Genomic DNA, 17,475 nt, shown 5'->3' with positions numbered 1-17,475 from the left:
GCATGATTTCAGTGCAACTCTGAAGGGATGTCACTTCCAAATATGTGAAAACAAATTATTTTATCATAAGTATTTGCTCTTGTGTTTTCTAGTTGTGTGTAATAGAGCGTATAAGTCTTGTTACTTTTGAGAGAAGCAAGTATTTCAGCTATGTATAATTATTATTAGTATCACAGAACATCCCGAGCTGAAAGGGACCCATGAGGATCATTAAGTCCAGCTCCTGGCTCCATACAGCACCACCCAAAATCCAAACCAGAACTCTGGCAGCTCAGTGATGTGCCCACAACCCTGTGCAACCCGTTCCATGCTTACCACCCTGTGGTGCAGACCCTGTCCCTAACCCCCATCTGCTCCTCCCCTGACACAGCTCCATGCTGTCCCCTTGGGCCTTGTTGCTGTCACACCTCCACTTCCAGATTCTTCACTTTCTTCATATTCCCCCTTTGCACTCTCTAATGGTTTTATACCCTTCTTATCTTGTGGTGCCCAAAATTGTACACATTATTACTTATTTTTCTGTAATACATTTATGTTTATCACCATCATGACTAGATGAGGGGTTTTTTTGTGTGTAAGAAAAAAGAAAAATTGCTCTGAAAAGCTTCCCATGCTTTCTGAGCTGATGTTGATCATAATAGCAGACAGGGAGGTGCTACTTGAGCAGTCTGACTGAATAACTGCTAAAAACGTACCTGGCTGAAGTTATTGAAACTGTCCTCTCCACCACCCCAGCACTAATGAAAAGGTTAATCTTCTCTAAGTCTCTTCTAACCCAGCAATCTCTTAAGGGGCTGGATCCGTGATTAAAAACAGAGGGAAAGCAGCTGTCTTTTTATCCTCTCGTAATTATTCCTTGGTCGTCAATAGGTGTTGATTTCCTGGGAGTGTCATGGTGATAGAGGTTACGTTTCCCTGTGTTACTGGGACTAAATGTTCAGGGGCGCTGAGTTGTTTGAGTGCTCCACTGGGAGCTCTGGGGATGGAAAGTGTGAGTCTTGTTCTCTGTGATTGCATCGCATCGTGAAGGTTTGGCTTATTTTGGAAACGTGCAACCTAAAGGCCAAAAAAACAGCTATCCAGTGTCAAGACAAGGAGGGGCCTCTTTAATTACCTTCTCTCTATTCTTTTTTCTTCCGCTGTATCTCTCCAGCTGGTGGTAGGAATGGGTTTAAGGATGATTTTAATTACGAAGTCAAAACCAGCGCACTCGCTTTTTACTGCTGGAACTTGGTGAGTAAGTTTCAGTAAGTGTTTCAGGTTTGTTCTGTCACTGCTGTTTCCAGACCTTGTCACCACAATTAGAAATATGAGTCACTAAATTCTTATTGGTAAGTCCTGGACACAACTAGAGTTGTCTCTAAGCGTTGTACTTACACTTTTGACTAGAAAGGCTTAACTCTGGATGGCTGTGAGCCACAAGATGGCCGCTTCCTGGTCAGCAGCACCCAGCTCTCTCCATGGGGTTTCAGAGGAAGTTTTCAACGTTGCATGTTTGGTACGAAAACTTCCTACTACTTGGGACATCCATACCTATCTACTTGTTTAATTGCACAGCTACAGATGGCAAGTGCAAGAGGACGAATTCACGCTGTGTCCTACTTTCAGTGGCAGTGACTGTCAGTCACTTTGTTACTCTATTACTTGGTAAGTGCAGTTACCTTTTTCTTCAAATTTCAAGTATGGGAATGCTTCCAGCTAAGAAAGAACCCATCTGATACCTGAGAATGGGTTATTCTTAGTGTCCCAGGAGTACCCAGTGATGTTAATCCATTTGTGTCTCATTTTCAGCATCTGCAGACTTGGAAAAATTCATCTCTCAAGAAGGTAGGAAGGAGAAGGGATGTTTGGGAAGTATTCAAGTTTGTTGTTTAGTGAACAAAGGAGACATTTAACATGCAAAGCGTGTCTCCTAAAACTGGCCAATTATTTGTGGTAAGGATTCCCACCCTTAGTATTTTCTAGAAATTAAAAGTCAGCAAGAAGCAATCAACTCCATGAATCTATTGCTTTGGTTTTTCTCCTGTAGATCCTCCTCATGGCAACAGTCTGTATGCAACCCAGAGGCAGTGTATGATGTGATGGAGACCAGTGCATGGGGTGGGATTCATACAGGTCTGAATGTGTATTTTTGATTAACATCTCTGGCCTGGTTATATCAGGCTGATGACTTCTCTGACATGCAAGCAAATTTGTTATTTCTTTGGCTAATTCTGGGCTGTAAAGATGCATCAGTGGTGAGATGCACCTTGTGAATGTACTGTGACATGCATTGCCAATTGCCCTTAGAGCCCGAACTCTTAGAGCTGAAGCACCCTTCCCCATGCTCAAAACCAGCAATCGGCCTATGCCCATTAGCCAACCACAGGTAACTACTCTTGGAAAATACCGAGATTGCATATAGCTTGAGCCACACTAACAAAGTTATAAAGTAAAACTGTGTGGAAATGAAGTATTTTAAGAGGTGTTTTTCTTTCTTTCTGCAAGAAAAATTTCGATGATCAGGCACCTTAAGGGATAATTGAAAGCAACCAAGTGTAACTTACTTTTGGCATCTCTGCATTTTATTGTTGCAGTGGATGCAAGTTTTAATACGGTATTACAAAGAAAACGCCTTTGTGCCTCTCCTGCAGGCACAAAAAAAAACTGTTAAAATCCATTCTTATTGGTTAAAAACGCAGAAACTTCCTAGCATACAATATTTCATGTAGCTCTGATTCATTCACATTTTGTAATATATTGAAAGCAAACAAGTATTTCATGGTCTCTTATGTGCTTGCTATGCCATCTGTGGCATGTGCAGGGAGAAATTATAGAGCTTCTCTCTGCTTTCTGAGCATTTGTAAAGGAAAGCCCAAACACTGATCTATTCAGTGTTACATGACATTATCTGATAAACGATTATTTTTCCAGATGCCAAGCAGCACACTTCAAAGTACCCAAATATCCTATAGATTTTAATATACATTCTTTGTTTGCTCAACAATGAAAGGAGGCAACTAGAAGCTCTGGCTGTTGCCAGTGGGGGCGATGATACCTCTTGCGTGTGGTATTCTCATCACTTAACCTTCACTCAACCCTTTAGCATGGAACTGGACCCAGTTCTCTCAGATCCTTGTCTCATTGCTGAAGTTGATGGATTTATTGGTAAAAAATAGTGGCTTTTACAATTGTCGTTCATGGAAACTATATGCAGTTCAAAGAGACTTGCCAGATAAGGTCTCAGGCTGAGAGGAGAGGGAATTCTGGTTTTAGGAACAATGAGGGAGCTTTTGGATGAAGAGATCTTGTGTCGGTCAGCAGTGCCAGGCCTCAAGAGAGTTATGCCCATACCCAGCCTCAGAAGTGTGGGATCTGTCCCTAGAAATGCAATCAGAGGGGAATTGAGGAACTTATAAGGTGCTGCAGGAGTTTTGTGAATGAAACTTGGGGACCAAGGGATGGACAAAGCAGGCATCAACAGTAGAGTGTAGGGGTGCTACTTTTTCCTTTTGCTATCTAACATATTAATTTAGGAACTTGGAGGATGTTGAGTGATGAAGCTAATGCGTTTATTCAGCATGCTGGGTGAAAATAAGACTATCCTCTTCTATCTTTAAGACTATCTTCTCTGTTTAACTGTCTTGACTGTTTCTAGCTCCTTCAGTTAGAGTCCTCATCAGCGGGAATGCAATTTCCATGCATTGTTTCAGTCTGGAAATGAAATAATTTTCATTAATGGAAACCTGGTTCTCAAGCAGAACAATTAGACCCACTTCAGGTTGAAAAAAGATAAAAGCATGCTAATTTGGATGGAGGACTCTTCTTTCAAGGCAGCCAATTGAGTCATCAGCCTGCCACCCACCTGACCGTCTGACAGGTAATTAGGAGATAGTCCTTTTTTTGTGTGTGGAGTGTGTGCATAAACCTGCACGCGCTGGTGTCACTGCCCGTTGGGACTTCCAGAGGAAGGAGCTAGTCAGTGGCAAAAGAGTGAGGAGGGCACCTTTCTCAGGCTGTGCCCAACGATCTCACTTGCTTCTTGATTTAGCTTCAGATTTCTGTCTTTTAACAGCCACCCGAAGTTTCTGGCAGTAAAGTCATCATGGCAGACCTAGGTTGCAAAAAACCCAGTGACTGCACCGTCTCCAGGCTGCTCAGCGTCGTGGAGAGCGAACTCCGGGCAGGGAGAGACAAAGGTGACCCCACTGAGAAGCAGCTCCAGGTTGTTTTAGAGGATGCTACCCTCTGGCAGAGATTCAGAGAAGTCACCAACGAGATGATTGTGACCAAGAATGGAAGGTGAGTGATCTGTGTAGCACTGTGGGCTAAGGGTGGGTGACAGCCAGGGGTGTGAAAATGTCCAGGTGAGTGCAGGTGTGAAGGAGGTTTAATAGTACGTAGTGTGCGTATAGGTTAGAGAGAGCTGCAGTGAGCATGTAGCAGAGTGGACCCCTAAAAGCAGAGTAGGGACAGAATGGAGTGTCCGTGTTCCTTTCTGCAAAGCCATTTGTGCCACACTTTATTCTTGCTTGTGAAACATGCTGGAGAAATACACTGACAAATAGGGAACTTTCACCAAGGAGTGGACAGTATCTTTCAAAATGTTCTGGGCTGCTTCTTGTGCTACCGGTCAATAACGTTTATCACCGCATCCCTACCTGTAGATCTCAAAGGACTGTACAGAAGCAGACCAGTGCTGTTATCCCCCTGTTGCTGTTCTTGTTTCTCAGGCTTTGGAGATTAACAGTTTGCATGCACAATCTGTACTAGAAAGGGATACAATCCAGCTGTGCTCTGTGGCTTGTGTGTGTAGTTCAGATCTGTGTGGTCCCACAACTGTATCACTCTGTAGTTGTTGCTGGTGTACATGGTAACCACTGTAGAATGCTGGCTGACATGCGGAGCTTTAAAAAGATAACAAATTGGGATGTAAGAGGATCACATATCTTAATATTTTCTGAGAGCAAAACCTGGAGAGAAGAATTTTAATTCTGAGTTGGATACTGGTTTGAAGGGAGGCTCTCCAGAGAGGCTCTGCTCTGAACTGGGAAGGCAACAGAGTCCAGGTAATGACTAGAGGAAAGTTTTCCTGTACTGTAGTACTAAGGTTTTTACTTTACTCTTGCTACCCCTGCCACCCCTTCCCATCCCTACCTACATACATGTTTCTTTCACAAGGAATATCTGCACGGGAAAGCAGGATTAAGAGACAGGAGAAAAGATTTACTCACATGGTGTGAGTTCTATCAGTTTTGCAGAGATTTTGGTTGAACAGAACTTGCAGATGAGATCGCTATTGCCTGTAGCCTGACAAGGGATATAGATGAAAGCAATTAAAAGGGGAAAAAATCTTGTCTGTTAGCTCAGCAAGGTTCTTCTGCTAAGAGAACAGTTCTGCTCCCAAAATATCACTGCTTGTTGTCTTTCTGATTCCTAGGAACCTATAAGGATAGATGCTGTCTTCTGTTGCTCTTCTTTACACCAAGAAGCTGCTTTTGCTTGATTTGAATGCTTATAGTTGCTGTTAGACTAAAGGAAACTTTGGAGTGGATTTTCACTTAAACGTAAAGTAGATTTAAACTGATTCCTTATCAGCACAAGTAAACAAGATGAGAATAAATTTGCACCAAATGAATGAGGTGGATTCAAAGGATCGTGCCTTATCAGCAGGTTGTGGGTTATTTTTTTCTTCAGTTTCTTTCCCTGCTGCTAATGTCAGTTGTGATGGCAGGTGATGCTCTTTCTCTCTAAAATGTCCAGGTGAGTGCAAGTACATAAGATTTTTATGCTGCTGAGAAGAAAAATCCATCATTATTTGAATATGCAGTGTTACATTTTAATTGTGGAAGCTTATTTATTTTACTTTGTTCAAACTTAGCACTGTCCTAATCTTATTTTGCCAAAAGCCAAGAGGGGCAGGTTTGTGTTCTTTCTATCTGATCAAACTGTTGTAGTCTCAAACTAAGTTCTTTTTAAGAGTATTTTAGCAATCTGCATGAACCCTTGTAATGAAGTTCCTTAGTGACTACAAAAAAAAAGGGGGCTCTCTTTTACTTGTGAAAGTGTTTTCCCTTAACAAACACACCAGCGCAATGAAAAAATGGAATAGACAGCGGCTGCTGCAAAACCCTCTGAACGACTCCATGCTTTTCCAAAGGAGACAAACTTGGGACAGTTTCCTGCAAGTCCTGAGCTTTTTTTTTCAGGCTCAGAATTCTTCAGTGACAGTCTTTAAAGGGGTTCTCAGAGGGAAAAACATTGATCTAATTCTGCTGCTGCTGCTTACAGCAATAGAACCAACTCAGGCATTCTTGGAGGATATGTGAGCACTTTTGAAAAATGTTTTCCAAGATTAACAGGAAAAGCCAGCCTGAACATGGGTGTCTGAGAATGAAGGAGGATTTTGCTAACAGTATTTCCACACAAATTCAGAAATTAAACTAAAACTTGATGTGGGAATGTTATCACAGAATGAAAGGCTGTCTGATACGGTCCTCAAATGTAAGATTCTAGTATGCACGCTTCTATCTGTTGAGTTTGAGTCATCCCTAATTCATACTGAGGGTCCCAAAATGTTCTGAACCACCTTCACTGTTAATACATAGAAACTTCTCCATAGCTGCACTGTGCTTCATTATACGAATCACCTGCCACAGCAAAACACCCAGGTACAAAGGGAAGGTGGATGTGTTTTTAACAGAACAGATACCAGTAAAATTGAACTGTGTACTGTATCACAAGATGTATCTCAAATGGTTCAGCTCATCTGCTGAGAATCAGTCTCCTATTTTACTCAGATGTATCGTATTCTATTGGCATTTCAGCATTTACACAACCCATTTGCTCACTGAGCAAGTTTTCTTACAGTGTTGATACCATTTCATCTATGCAGTATCCCAAAACATCCACATTATTGTGTGGAGGCAGAGAAGGGACAATATTCCTCTTTATATATGGGGAGGATCAGTACTGGGTCAATGCAGAGAAACATGGAGAGGGATGTGGGGAAAGGCTTAAATGCTAAAGCAGCTTTGCTCACTACTTCGCATGCAGATTTGATACTGAACATCTTCCCACTTGAGCTCTGTACTGTGAAGTTATTGTAGCAGATCTTCTCTAATTAAATGGAAGAGACTGGAATACTCCACTATTGCAGTAACAGAGGTCACATGTGCATCTACCTGATCATGGGAATAAATTCTGACTGAAACAAATTTGTTTTGGATTTTCATTTGCCATGCTACAGCATGCAATTTGAACTGTATAGCCATTTATCTGCTCAGCAAGTGAGGTGGTAGGTATTCATCATTAACGCCTTTACAATCAAAGCATGCTGATCCAAATGAGATAGGAATTAGTTGTGTGTACAGCGGAGATTAATACAGGAAAATGCTGTAACTTATGTGGTGCAGGAGGTTAGAGTTGATGCTGACTCTGCTCTCTTGGGGATAAACTCAAGCCTGTCAAGTAGAAAGGCAGAGAATTTTGCATTGTGTGCAGAAGAACTAACAAATAATTCTGAGAAATCTGGCAAAATCGAATTTTTTGAGGATGAGTTTTCCCCTCTGTTTCAATTTCAGCTAAATACGTAAGCTGAAGGTGGGCTGCAGGTGACCTGGCTGTGCAGGGAGCAGCACATACACAAATTTAATCATGTTCCTGTTTGAAAGAAGGGGGAGCCTGGTCAGAAAGACGTGTTAAATGTAGTGGATAGATTCTTTGCTAAACTTCTACTTAGATCATGGTTCAGCATATCTTTCTCAGTGTTGCATTGGCACTGAGTCACCAAGTACTCATACTGAATGGAAACTTTCTCAGAGTGAGCGTGCAGAAGGTGCTGAATGTATGTCTAGAAAGGTAAGAAGTGAGTAGCATGTCCTAAAAGGCAAAGGGGATGGTCAGCAGTCTGCATGTGGAGCCTGCTGAAGAATGTGAGTGCAGGGGCCTTTTGGTGTCACTGGAGAGGGAGTGAATTTTCAGTTCCCTTCTTGTGTATTTTGGACATCTTGCACTGCTACCTAACTAAGCCTAGAGAGCTATCATCACCGTGGACCTCATGCAGTGGCTGAGGTGTAACTAATCTTTCTATATATAGAGAAAAGAAGTTTGAAGACTTATTGCCCTGTGCATAAAAATGTGGCAAATTGTTGGTTTCCAGAAGTCAGTGTAGATGTCTCTGGGGCCAGGAGGGCTCATGTTTGTATGTGAACAGTAGGAGGTGACATATAGCACCTGCAGTAATTATCCATGTAATGATGTGTATGATGCCACAACCTAAGAAACATAATGAGTAAGGTATCTTTGGGAAATGTCTGCTCTGCTACTTTTCCCAGTCCCTGAAACTGAGAGAGCTCTACTAATTCCTTTGCCGTAGACTTGTTCAGGCACTGAGATGCCAATTTTATGCTGTAATCATGGGTACTGGAAGAGAAAGAAAATTGACAAAAGTCTAGTAGTGAAATGCTGCAAATATTTAGAAAAGAAGGCATAATAAATAGAAGGCAGTTACGAAAAAGGGGCATTGGAATCAAGGACAAAGATGCTTCAAAGTGTTTTCCCAAGACTAAATGAGGACAGTATTTCAGTTTTATATGCACAAGGTGGTGGGAAGTCTGGATGATCCCTGTTCAGAGCTCTTAGTAATGGACAGCATTGCATCTAAGGTATAGCTATAAGTGGAAGAATGGGATCAAGCTGACGAGGACAACGAGTATAGAAGGAAGGGAGCAGATGACTGGAAGAACTGCCAAGTGCAGGTTGGACAGCAAGGACCAGACTTCTCAAACTAGAAACGTTTGTACTGATCAATGGTGGAACAGTATGAGAATACTTCTTTTAAAAAAGGGAGAAAACTACAGTAAAAGGTATTTTACTAAATATTAAGTCATGCTTGACTAATCGTGACAAAGGAAATAATTTTACACAAGGTAAATGAAGCCAAATTATTAGTGCACTCAAGTATTGCTACTTGGAAACTATTACTTAAGTGACAGATACTGGGATTTAGCAGATGAACCAAAGGAAATGAACCAGAAGAAAGTGAATCATTTAGCTCACAGAGACTATGGAGCCATCCCTTCCAAAGAAGGAAGAAAAATCTTTGTATATTGTGATGCTTATCTGCCTAGGATTATGTCCTAAAAGGCTGGAAATGGCAAGGTGATTTTAGAGGATATATGCAGAGTGAGACAAAGTAGAACCTGGCCACTGGACAGTCTTCTGGAGGAGAATAAAAGCACCAAAATGCAATTTATTGCAGGATTCTGTAATGGATGCAGTTAATCTGTGGTTCGGCTTCACGTTTTTGACCATCTTTGAGTCTGTTCAATCATGCCTTCTTGTCTCAGACCTAAGGATGTATTTAGCATGTCCATATCCAACAGATGCTGCTGACACTGTGCAGAGCTGGTAAATAAAACACGTTCACAAATCTAGATCAAGATCTCCTGAGTACCCTGCTTCAGCAACAACATATTTTACCAAAACTGTAAAAATAAAAAGAAAGATTAGACTTCAGGAGACTTTTCTTTGGCTATACAGAAAGAGATGGAGAGGGAGGATGTTTTTTACCTTGACCTAATCTGTGGGTTGCTGGCCACAAACTCACTAAGTTTCAATTAGCCTTTCAAAACCAGTTTCTAATGGTATCTCTGCTTTTCATTTCTTGAACAGGCGGATGTTCCCTGTTTTGAAGATCAGCGTATCGGGCTTGGACCCAAATGCCATGTATTCTTTCCTGTTAGACTTTGCCCCGACTGATGGCCACCGCTGGAAGTATGTCAATGGAGAATGGGTGCCAGCTGGGAAACCAGAGCCGCCAAACCACAGCTGTGTCTACATCCACCCAGATTCTCCCAACTTTGGGGCCCACTGGATGAAAGCTGCCATCTCCTTCAGCAAAGTCAAACTTACCAACAAGCTCAACGGGAGCGGGCAGGTATGGGTATGGCCTGATGTTTCCCCATACACCTCTTGGCTTCGATTGCAAGCACCTACCAATCAAGAAATATCAAGGGTGCATTTATATAATTATAGAGGCCCTTACAGTCCTCTTCACCCACAGATGCCAATTATTCTCTGGAGGCCACATGTAAACAGGAATAAACAGGCCTTAATTGGCGCTTTCAGATTTTAATGGACTTCTTGATGTTAAGAGAAACAGAGTGCTGTGGTTTACTTAATCATCAGGGGGCTTTTGAGAGTTGGTCTTGTGTGCTGTGGTTGTTGGTTTTTTTTTTCTTTTACATAGGACTTCAGAGAAGGGGGAAAGAATGGTCACGGGTATTAGGTTTTTGTTGTGCTCCCCCATGTTGTTTGGTGTAAGTGGAATGTTGGCAGGAGTCAGATAGCAGAATAAAAGGCTGCTTCTAAATGAAATAATTACTATGTCTGCTTCTGCATCATGATAATTATCAATATTCTATTGAATCAGCTTTGGCCTTTGGAAAGAAACCACATGTACCAGAAATAAGTGACTTTCTCTTTGAACCCCTTAAAAATGCAAACGGGAAAATTAGTTTTGCTTCATGTTTTGTTTTTGATGATGCATCTAAAGATAAAATATTGCACAAGACCTTTTGTTTCCTTGTTTTTGCACAAAACTCCCACGTGGGATGATACTTGTCAGCCCAGAATTCATTTTTTTCACATAAATTTTGTATGTTCTCTACCCATTATTTCAATTTGGTTTGTGAGGTACCTTCATAAGCCTAGTGCCTTAATTAGGTAGGAAATTATCTCAATTTTTAGAGACTGAAGAATAGAAAGATGACCTGACTTTTCATAAAGTAACATGTAGAATTGGCACACGGGACTTAGTGTGTAGCACAGAACAAGATCTGAAATTGCAAATTCTAATCCTGCATCCAGGACCTTAGGAAAGTTAAAAGCCCAAATGTATGCACTGTAGAAAGAGAGGGACAAGAACAACAAAAAGACAATTTGGAAGGTCAAAGAAACCTTGAGGGGAAAGACAGGAGAACAAGATCTGCATGTATGGGCAAAGGAAGAAAGAGAAAGTAGAAAGGAAAGGTGGAAAAGCTAAAGGAGAGACAATCCAAAGAAAAGTCGACTAAATGGCAAACAATTGAAGCTCTCCTTGTTTTAAGTTTTGGCAGCAGTGTTAAGGTAAACCACATCTCCACTGTGCTTCAGCTTCCCCTTTTGTGGTGTCATTAGAAAGTATTAGCAGAAAGCACTGTTAGTCAGCTATTGGCTCCTGTTCCGTCTCTATACATGCACATAGCACATTCCAAAATACACTTTTTTCTTAATTTTAAATATATTTTGTTGCATTAGAGATAATTAAGTAATCAAAACAGGCTTCCTGAGGGAGGTATTCTGTAGAATTACCATTACGCACAGCTTTAAATGCTAGAGTAGAGACGTTTGCCAAGGCTTGTTTAGGTAAATCTTGCCCAGAAAGATGAGAGGTGACTACCTTAGCTCTATCCTGGCCTTGTTTTCTGTGATGCTAATTCTGACTCTTTCAGATAGCAGAAGCAGGACAGATTGCCCTTTAACTGCCAGAACAACTTCAAGTGCAGTGGAAGCCCAGTGGTACAAAGGCCATGGTTACTAACACATATGCTGCTGTATCAAAATCTTTAAATCCAAGCCTGCTCTATTCAATTCTGTGGATTGCTAGGACTTAGGAAGGCACCTGCCCTTCTGCTTTCAATAACAAAAAACTGGAGGGCTTTAAACTGGTCTGTTATAGTGCAAGAATGAAAAAAAAACAGCTGTGGGACAGATACGAGTGTCACTGAGGTCTTTCTGTTATGTTTTCTGCAGATAATGTTGAACTCACTGCATAAATATGAGCCCCAGGTGCACATAGTTCGTGTAGGAGGCCCCCACCGGATGGTGATGAACTGTTCCTTCCCTGAGACTCAGTTCATAGCTGTGACTGCCTACCAAAATGAAGAGGTAGGCAGATGCCACTCTGTGCTCTCGGATATCATTGATGAAACGTATTAGAAGCATATTAACTACAAGATCAGTGTGAATAGACCAGTTCTTTTCTCATTTCACCACTAGTTGCATGCAGTGTAATGCTCCATCCAGTCTAATACTGTCTTTTTTCTGTAGTTGAAAACTGTTCAGTCCAGGGTCTGGCTCTGCAGTACTAAGACAGATTTAGCCTAATATTTTGCCACTGCTATTCCAGATTGGTCCATCTGTCCTGGCATCCCAATCTCTTACTGTAAAAAAAACAAACACAAAAGAAAACCCTGCGGTCAGCTCAAATATCTTTCTATAGCAATGACCAATGATTTTAATGATAATCTTAGCTCTTCCCTCTCCTTAAAATGCATACAATTATGGAGAAGCATATCACTCTAAGGGAAAATTTCTTTCCAACCCTAAAATTGGAATTGAGGGATGATTTGGATTGTGACAATTGTTTGCTCATATGCCATATCTCCTGGCTTTTGTATTTGATTTGTACTCTTCTCAGTTCTCTCAAAAGGGTTCACAATCCCACAGGGTTTATCAGACTAGACCACACCATTAACTTGCCCCTTTTGGTGTGCTGCCTGTGGCACTGATCAGTACACAGCACCACACAAAGAGCAAATCTCCCTCCAACCACTCCTGGAAAACGATACATGGGGATATATTTTGTTTGTCTAACCATGGCAGTTTCACTTAGTTTACTCTGGAAGATGTTGTTTCAACTCTCTATTCCAAGTTGCCTTCACTAACATGCCTTGTTTTCTGTAAACTCAAGATAACAGCTCTCAAAATCAAGTATAATCCCTTTGCCAAAGCCTTCCTGGATGCAAAGGAAAGGTGAGTTGATCCTTTTCAGCTCTGTTAGTATTTGATTGCTGATATGGTTTAAAACTGTGATATTGCCAAGGGGAAAAAAATAAATTATACGTAACTTAATCTTCTTTCTATCATCTTAAATCTAGAGTCACCCCACTGAAAATAGTGGGGAGACTCTATGTAATTGTCACCATGAGATGTCCTAATGTGGGTGAGTATTTTCTTCAGGGCGGAAGGACACATGAAATGAGTTTTCCCAGTCATGTTATGCACCTCATATGGGCACTACATTGTACTTACACTCCAGTTATTACTGGAATTCAATAGGTAGGGGAAAATAAATGCTACATATTTCAAAAAACATAGTATTGGTAACATAGATATACTGCTATTACTGAACCTGTGTGATAGTCTATGCTGTGTTTATTAAAAGTAACCTGTTGGTGATCATTATGGTAGGGACGTATGCTACGTCTTCTAATGTGATATCTCCCACATGCCTGCAGGAGAATCACTTTTTCTTTCCTTTCCTCCCTTGGAGCTGCTGCGTCTCAATTCTTGGTTGCAGAGAGCAAATGTTACCTTTGTCTCACATCCCTAAGCAGGAGGCAGAGCCTTGCTTTAGACTGAGTGGGACGCAGGAAGTCCCAGGTGTTCCCGCAGGTAGACATAGCATTTCAGGCTTGGGATGCTGTGAAACATTATTGCTTCCTTTATGACAGAGTGCAGAGAAGTCTTTTTGTGTGTGTGCGTGGATAGTTTTCAGTTTTTAAAATGTCTTTTCTAGTTTTGCAGTAAGAAGTTTTACCACTAGCTGTTTTCTTTTTCAGAAACCATCCCAAGGATGCACCAGAAACAGTGACTGAAGGTCAACATATGGCATACTCTCACTGTAAGGTTTTTGTTCGTGTGAGCTGGAGATATTGTTGTGTGATAACTTAGATGCTGGGAAGCCAGGATCTGCTTAACTTTATTCTTTGACATTAGTGATGTTTTCTCTTAGTGTGTTTTTAGGTCTTGTTTTTAGTAGTGGGATTTTTTGGTTGGCTTTTTTTCTTTTGGTTGGTTGTTTTCTGCTTGTCCTTTGCTCCATGAGGCACTATTTTGACATTGGTTTGATTTTTCCGAGGCTCAACTGGTCTGCAAGAATCCTGACTACTATTTTATTAGACTGCAGTGTTTTAGTGCAATAATAGTTTTCTTCTCTTTCCCCTCAAAGTGGGTGGCTGGTTGATTTCCAACCCAGATACAATGTGTGCATCAGGAAGCTCTAATTACCAGTACACTGCACCTTTACCTTTGCCAGCTCCTCATACTCCCCACGGCTGTGAGCGATATTCAGCACTGCGAGGGCATCGGGCTGCTCCATACCCACCTTCCTACATGCAAAGGAATCATTCACCTACAGGTACAACTGCTTTGCTCCCAGGAAACAGTCACCCTGACTGACCTTTGCTTTAGTAACCCTAAGCAGTATAACAATTGAGAACTGAAACTAGGAAAGAGCAGTGTGAGTGTCTGTGACATTCTAAGTTGAACACTAAATGCATGAGGTGCGGTTAAGGCAACAAAAGAAGTGGAACAGAATTGTTCAGAGCACTGTAACTGCTAATTGTAAATAAGAGTGAATGATCCTGCTTAAAGTCCTTCTCCCAGTTATATGGAAGTATCAGAGCATTGTAGGCCCTTTTTAGTAGTGTGCCACAAAGCAGTTGCTCTTTCAAGTTCTAGCAGTCCTTATGAGCGTGGCAGATGTTGATTTGAGGTGAGGGCTTCTTGGTATTGCCAGGAGATCTTTCATGTCCTACCTGCACTCAAGATCTGGGGGTGGAGATACAGAAACTGGTTCTACTTTGATCATATGAAATTGACCAGAAACAGGAGTAAGAATAAAGTAATCTGTTTGCTAGCTATAATTTAGCAAAGCATCCTGCTTAACTGAAAGCTCAACCTATACAGGAACATGTACCAAAACATTGCCAGTCATATGGCAGTCATCATGAATCAAAAGATTCTTGGATAAATGCACGTTATGAGGATTTGTTCTTTTCCCTTCACAGTGAATTTTTTGGAGAGCTCCAGCAATAATCTTCAGGTATTCTCAGGACACGACAGCTGGACTTTGCCATCCTCTCCACATGCTAATTTGCTCTCAGTGCCACACACCAAGGGAGCTGCCAGCCCAGGGCCCAGGTAAGGTTACAGAAAGGCTACTGGTATTAGGAGCACCGAGGCTAGTAGGACTGCCATAAGGCTCCATTCGTGCCCGACTTCTTAACCAATTCCCACCTCTGCTACATACACAGTCTTCCTTAGGTGAGTTGCCGCCTCAATTTTGCAAGTGTAAAGTAGAGATGCTATTTAACTGAAGGACTTATCTGACAGCAAAGTTTTCCCATGCTACATGAATGTGAAATACTACAGAAACAGCACTTACTAGTATGTGTGCACACTTGCTATGTCTCTCCAGTATTTTATCTAGTAAACTATATCCCAGATAAACATGTACTCCAGAGGTTTCAAAAAATAAATTGTCCAGATGTCAGCTTGCCTCTGTCATTTTAGCCTTTTTTAAAATCTCTTTATATAAAATTTACAACATGTGGAATTGTTTAATCCTCAGATCTATAGAAATGATTGGGCTTGTTAGTGACTTCAGGAATAAAATGGGTGTTGTGTTTTCTTTTGTTTACTGCTGAAAGATGTAATGAAGACTCAATTTTAGGAAGAAATACAAGTGAGATTTAATGTAGGAATGAGAATTAGGATGTCTAATCTGACCATACTACCTTAACTCTAACAACCCATTGCTAAATCACATCCCTGAGCACCACATCCAAATGGTTTTTAAACACATCCAGGCATGGTGACTCAACCACCTCCCTGGGGAGCCTATTCCAGTGCTTAACAACCCTTTCTATAAAGAAGTTCTTCCTGATATCCAACCTAAACTTACGCTGGCACAACTTGAGGCCATTTCTCTTCATCCTGTCACCTGTCACCAGTGAGAAGAGACCAACCCCACTCTCACTGCAAGCACCTTTCAAGTATTTGAAGAGAGCAATAAGGCCAGTGTTTCACTCAACAGAGCATATGCTCATGGGCAGCCAGCTTCCCTGTGAGGACACTGTAGGGGACAGTGTAAAAGGCTTTAAACGCTTTATGTTCCACCATGGTCTTCAGCTCCTCTGCTTCCTCTTATGCTTCAGAGTATAGAAAGTGGCTGTATCCCTAGTTTGATGCCACGGTTTCTCTTTAACTCCTCAGTCCTGTGCAGCACATGCTGGAACAACAGTGATGTTGCCACACTACAAGAGAAAGAGAAGCTTCCCTAATCTCTCATACCATGCTTTATGTCTGCTCACATCAAGTATTAAAAAAGAAAAGAAAAAGCAAAAAACAGACTTAAATCCTGAAGCATCACATGTATTTGCATGTTTCTCTATTCCTATCTTCAAGGCCAACAAGTATAATGGCTGCTCATGTTTTTCATATAAGATCTACAAGGCTGATCTAGTTCAGCAACTTGATTGGGATACCTCCTTTTGAGCAGATAATGCACTTGACCATAGGAGTCGTATTCAGGTTTTGAAACAGTCATTCAGTTTGTACTGCTTTTTCTTTTTTCCAGCCATTACCCTTGTCTGTGGTCAGTGAGCAACAGTGCTGTAACTGTCGCCAACCCAGGAAGTGAGGTGAACAGCAACACTTCAAGCATGTTTCTAAGGGGTAATGTACCCTTACCTACTGCATCTTCATCTGTCCAAATCCCTCTGCAGCCAACTGTGTCTGGCAGCATGGAAACACAAGGGGAAGCCCCTCTAGTCAGACTATCTGACTCTGCGTGGACATCCTCACACTCCTTTTAACGGACAGGCAGCTCAAAAGGAAAGCTCAGCCAAACAAGAGAGACATCAATGGCAAAGAATCCCCAGGAACTGAGCTCAGAACAGGGATGTGTATGCAGAATGCTCCCCATCAAGCATCACTTTCCACAATGTATCTCTTGTGTGCCAGAGAAACCAAAATGCATAGTGCAAAGGAGGGAAATGGTAGGGGAACTGGGAACTGGCTTATTACTGTAACCTACCTGTGTTATTGAGGATGATGTCCAGAAAGAATCTTTATAGTTGGCCTTGCTCCTTCCTCACATCAAAATAATCAGAGATATGGGACTGCCTGAAGCAGACATGGCAGCTGAATATTTGCACGTCATTTTGGAAGGGTCCTTTCTGAAACTGAAAGCCAAGTCCGTGGAAACTGTGGAAGTTTGCAACCATTGATTTGAAGTGATGGGGCTGCTTTAAAGGCTTCCTGAGTTTGTTGCATGAAGGTTTCCTGAAACTAAGCTTTTTAGGGGAGTTGAGATTATTCTGACACCCTAATGCAGCTTGAATTTGATATTCTCTGTCCCTTTCCTTTTTTCATCTCCTGTGTGCTCTTTCCATGTTACAGGGATAAAGGACAATGCTCAGGCTGAGAAAGCAGCTGCACTGTAAGAGCAGGTGAAGGGCATCTGGTTTAGCATTTATAGTCTGATGTTAAATGAAAAGTTCTGATGTTTTCTGCATGTGTTATTTTTGAGAGGATGGAAGGAAAAGAATTCTAGAAAAAAATTCAGCTTACATTTTCACTTTGCTTCAGGCACAGAGTACTAATAAAATATGAATCAATGGTGTATTGTGGTTTCAATGCATTTCCAAGGTGTAACTGTGCAAA

General features: G+C 41.5%; 1 protein-coding gene across 6 annotated transcripts; it reads left to right on the top strand.

The window, feature by feature from the left end:
- The first annotated feature begins 1,128 nt into the window (after positions 1-1,128).
- On the top strand, positions 1,129-17,434 carry TBX19 (T-box transcription factor 19). 6 transcript variants are annotated; one of them, XM_085525519.1, is made up of 11 exons: positions 1,540-1,647; positions 1,792-1,827; positions 2,030-2,100; positions 4,055-4,281; positions 9,655-9,919; positions 11,776-11,910; positions 12,716-12,777; positions 13,587-13,648; positions 13,976-14,164; positions 14,817-14,949; positions 16,388-17,434. In XM_085525519.1, exons 4-11 carry the CDS (start codon positions 4,085-4,087, stop codon positions 16,623-16,625), a joined length of 1,281 nt encoding a protein of 426 aa, XP_085381645.1. In that variant the 5' UTR covers positions 1,540-1,647; positions 1,792-1,827; positions 2,030-2,100; positions 4,055-4,084; the 3' UTR covers positions 16,626-17,434. The 6 variants fall into 6 exon arrangements, with proteins under 6 accessions (XP_085381660.1, XP_085381645.1, XP_085381653.1 ...); XM_085525534.1 differs by having other exon boundaries at positions 1,129-1,827; positions 14,063-14,164; XM_085525527.1 differs by lacking the exons at positions 1,540-1,647; positions 1,792-1,827 and having other exon boundaries at positions 1,992-2,100.
- Positions 17,435-17,475: the final 41 nt, after the last annotated feature.

Source organism: Coturnix japonica, chromosome 1, assembly GCF_054131305.1.
Source record: "Coturnix japonica strain WE chromosome 1, WE-NBRP24, whole genome shotgun sequence".
NCBI lineage: Eukaryota > Metazoa > Chordata > Aves > Galliformes > Phasianidae > Coturnix > Coturnix japonica.
Note: the sequence above shows the minus strand (reverse complement) of the source record. Positions and strands in the feature narration are given on the sequence as shown.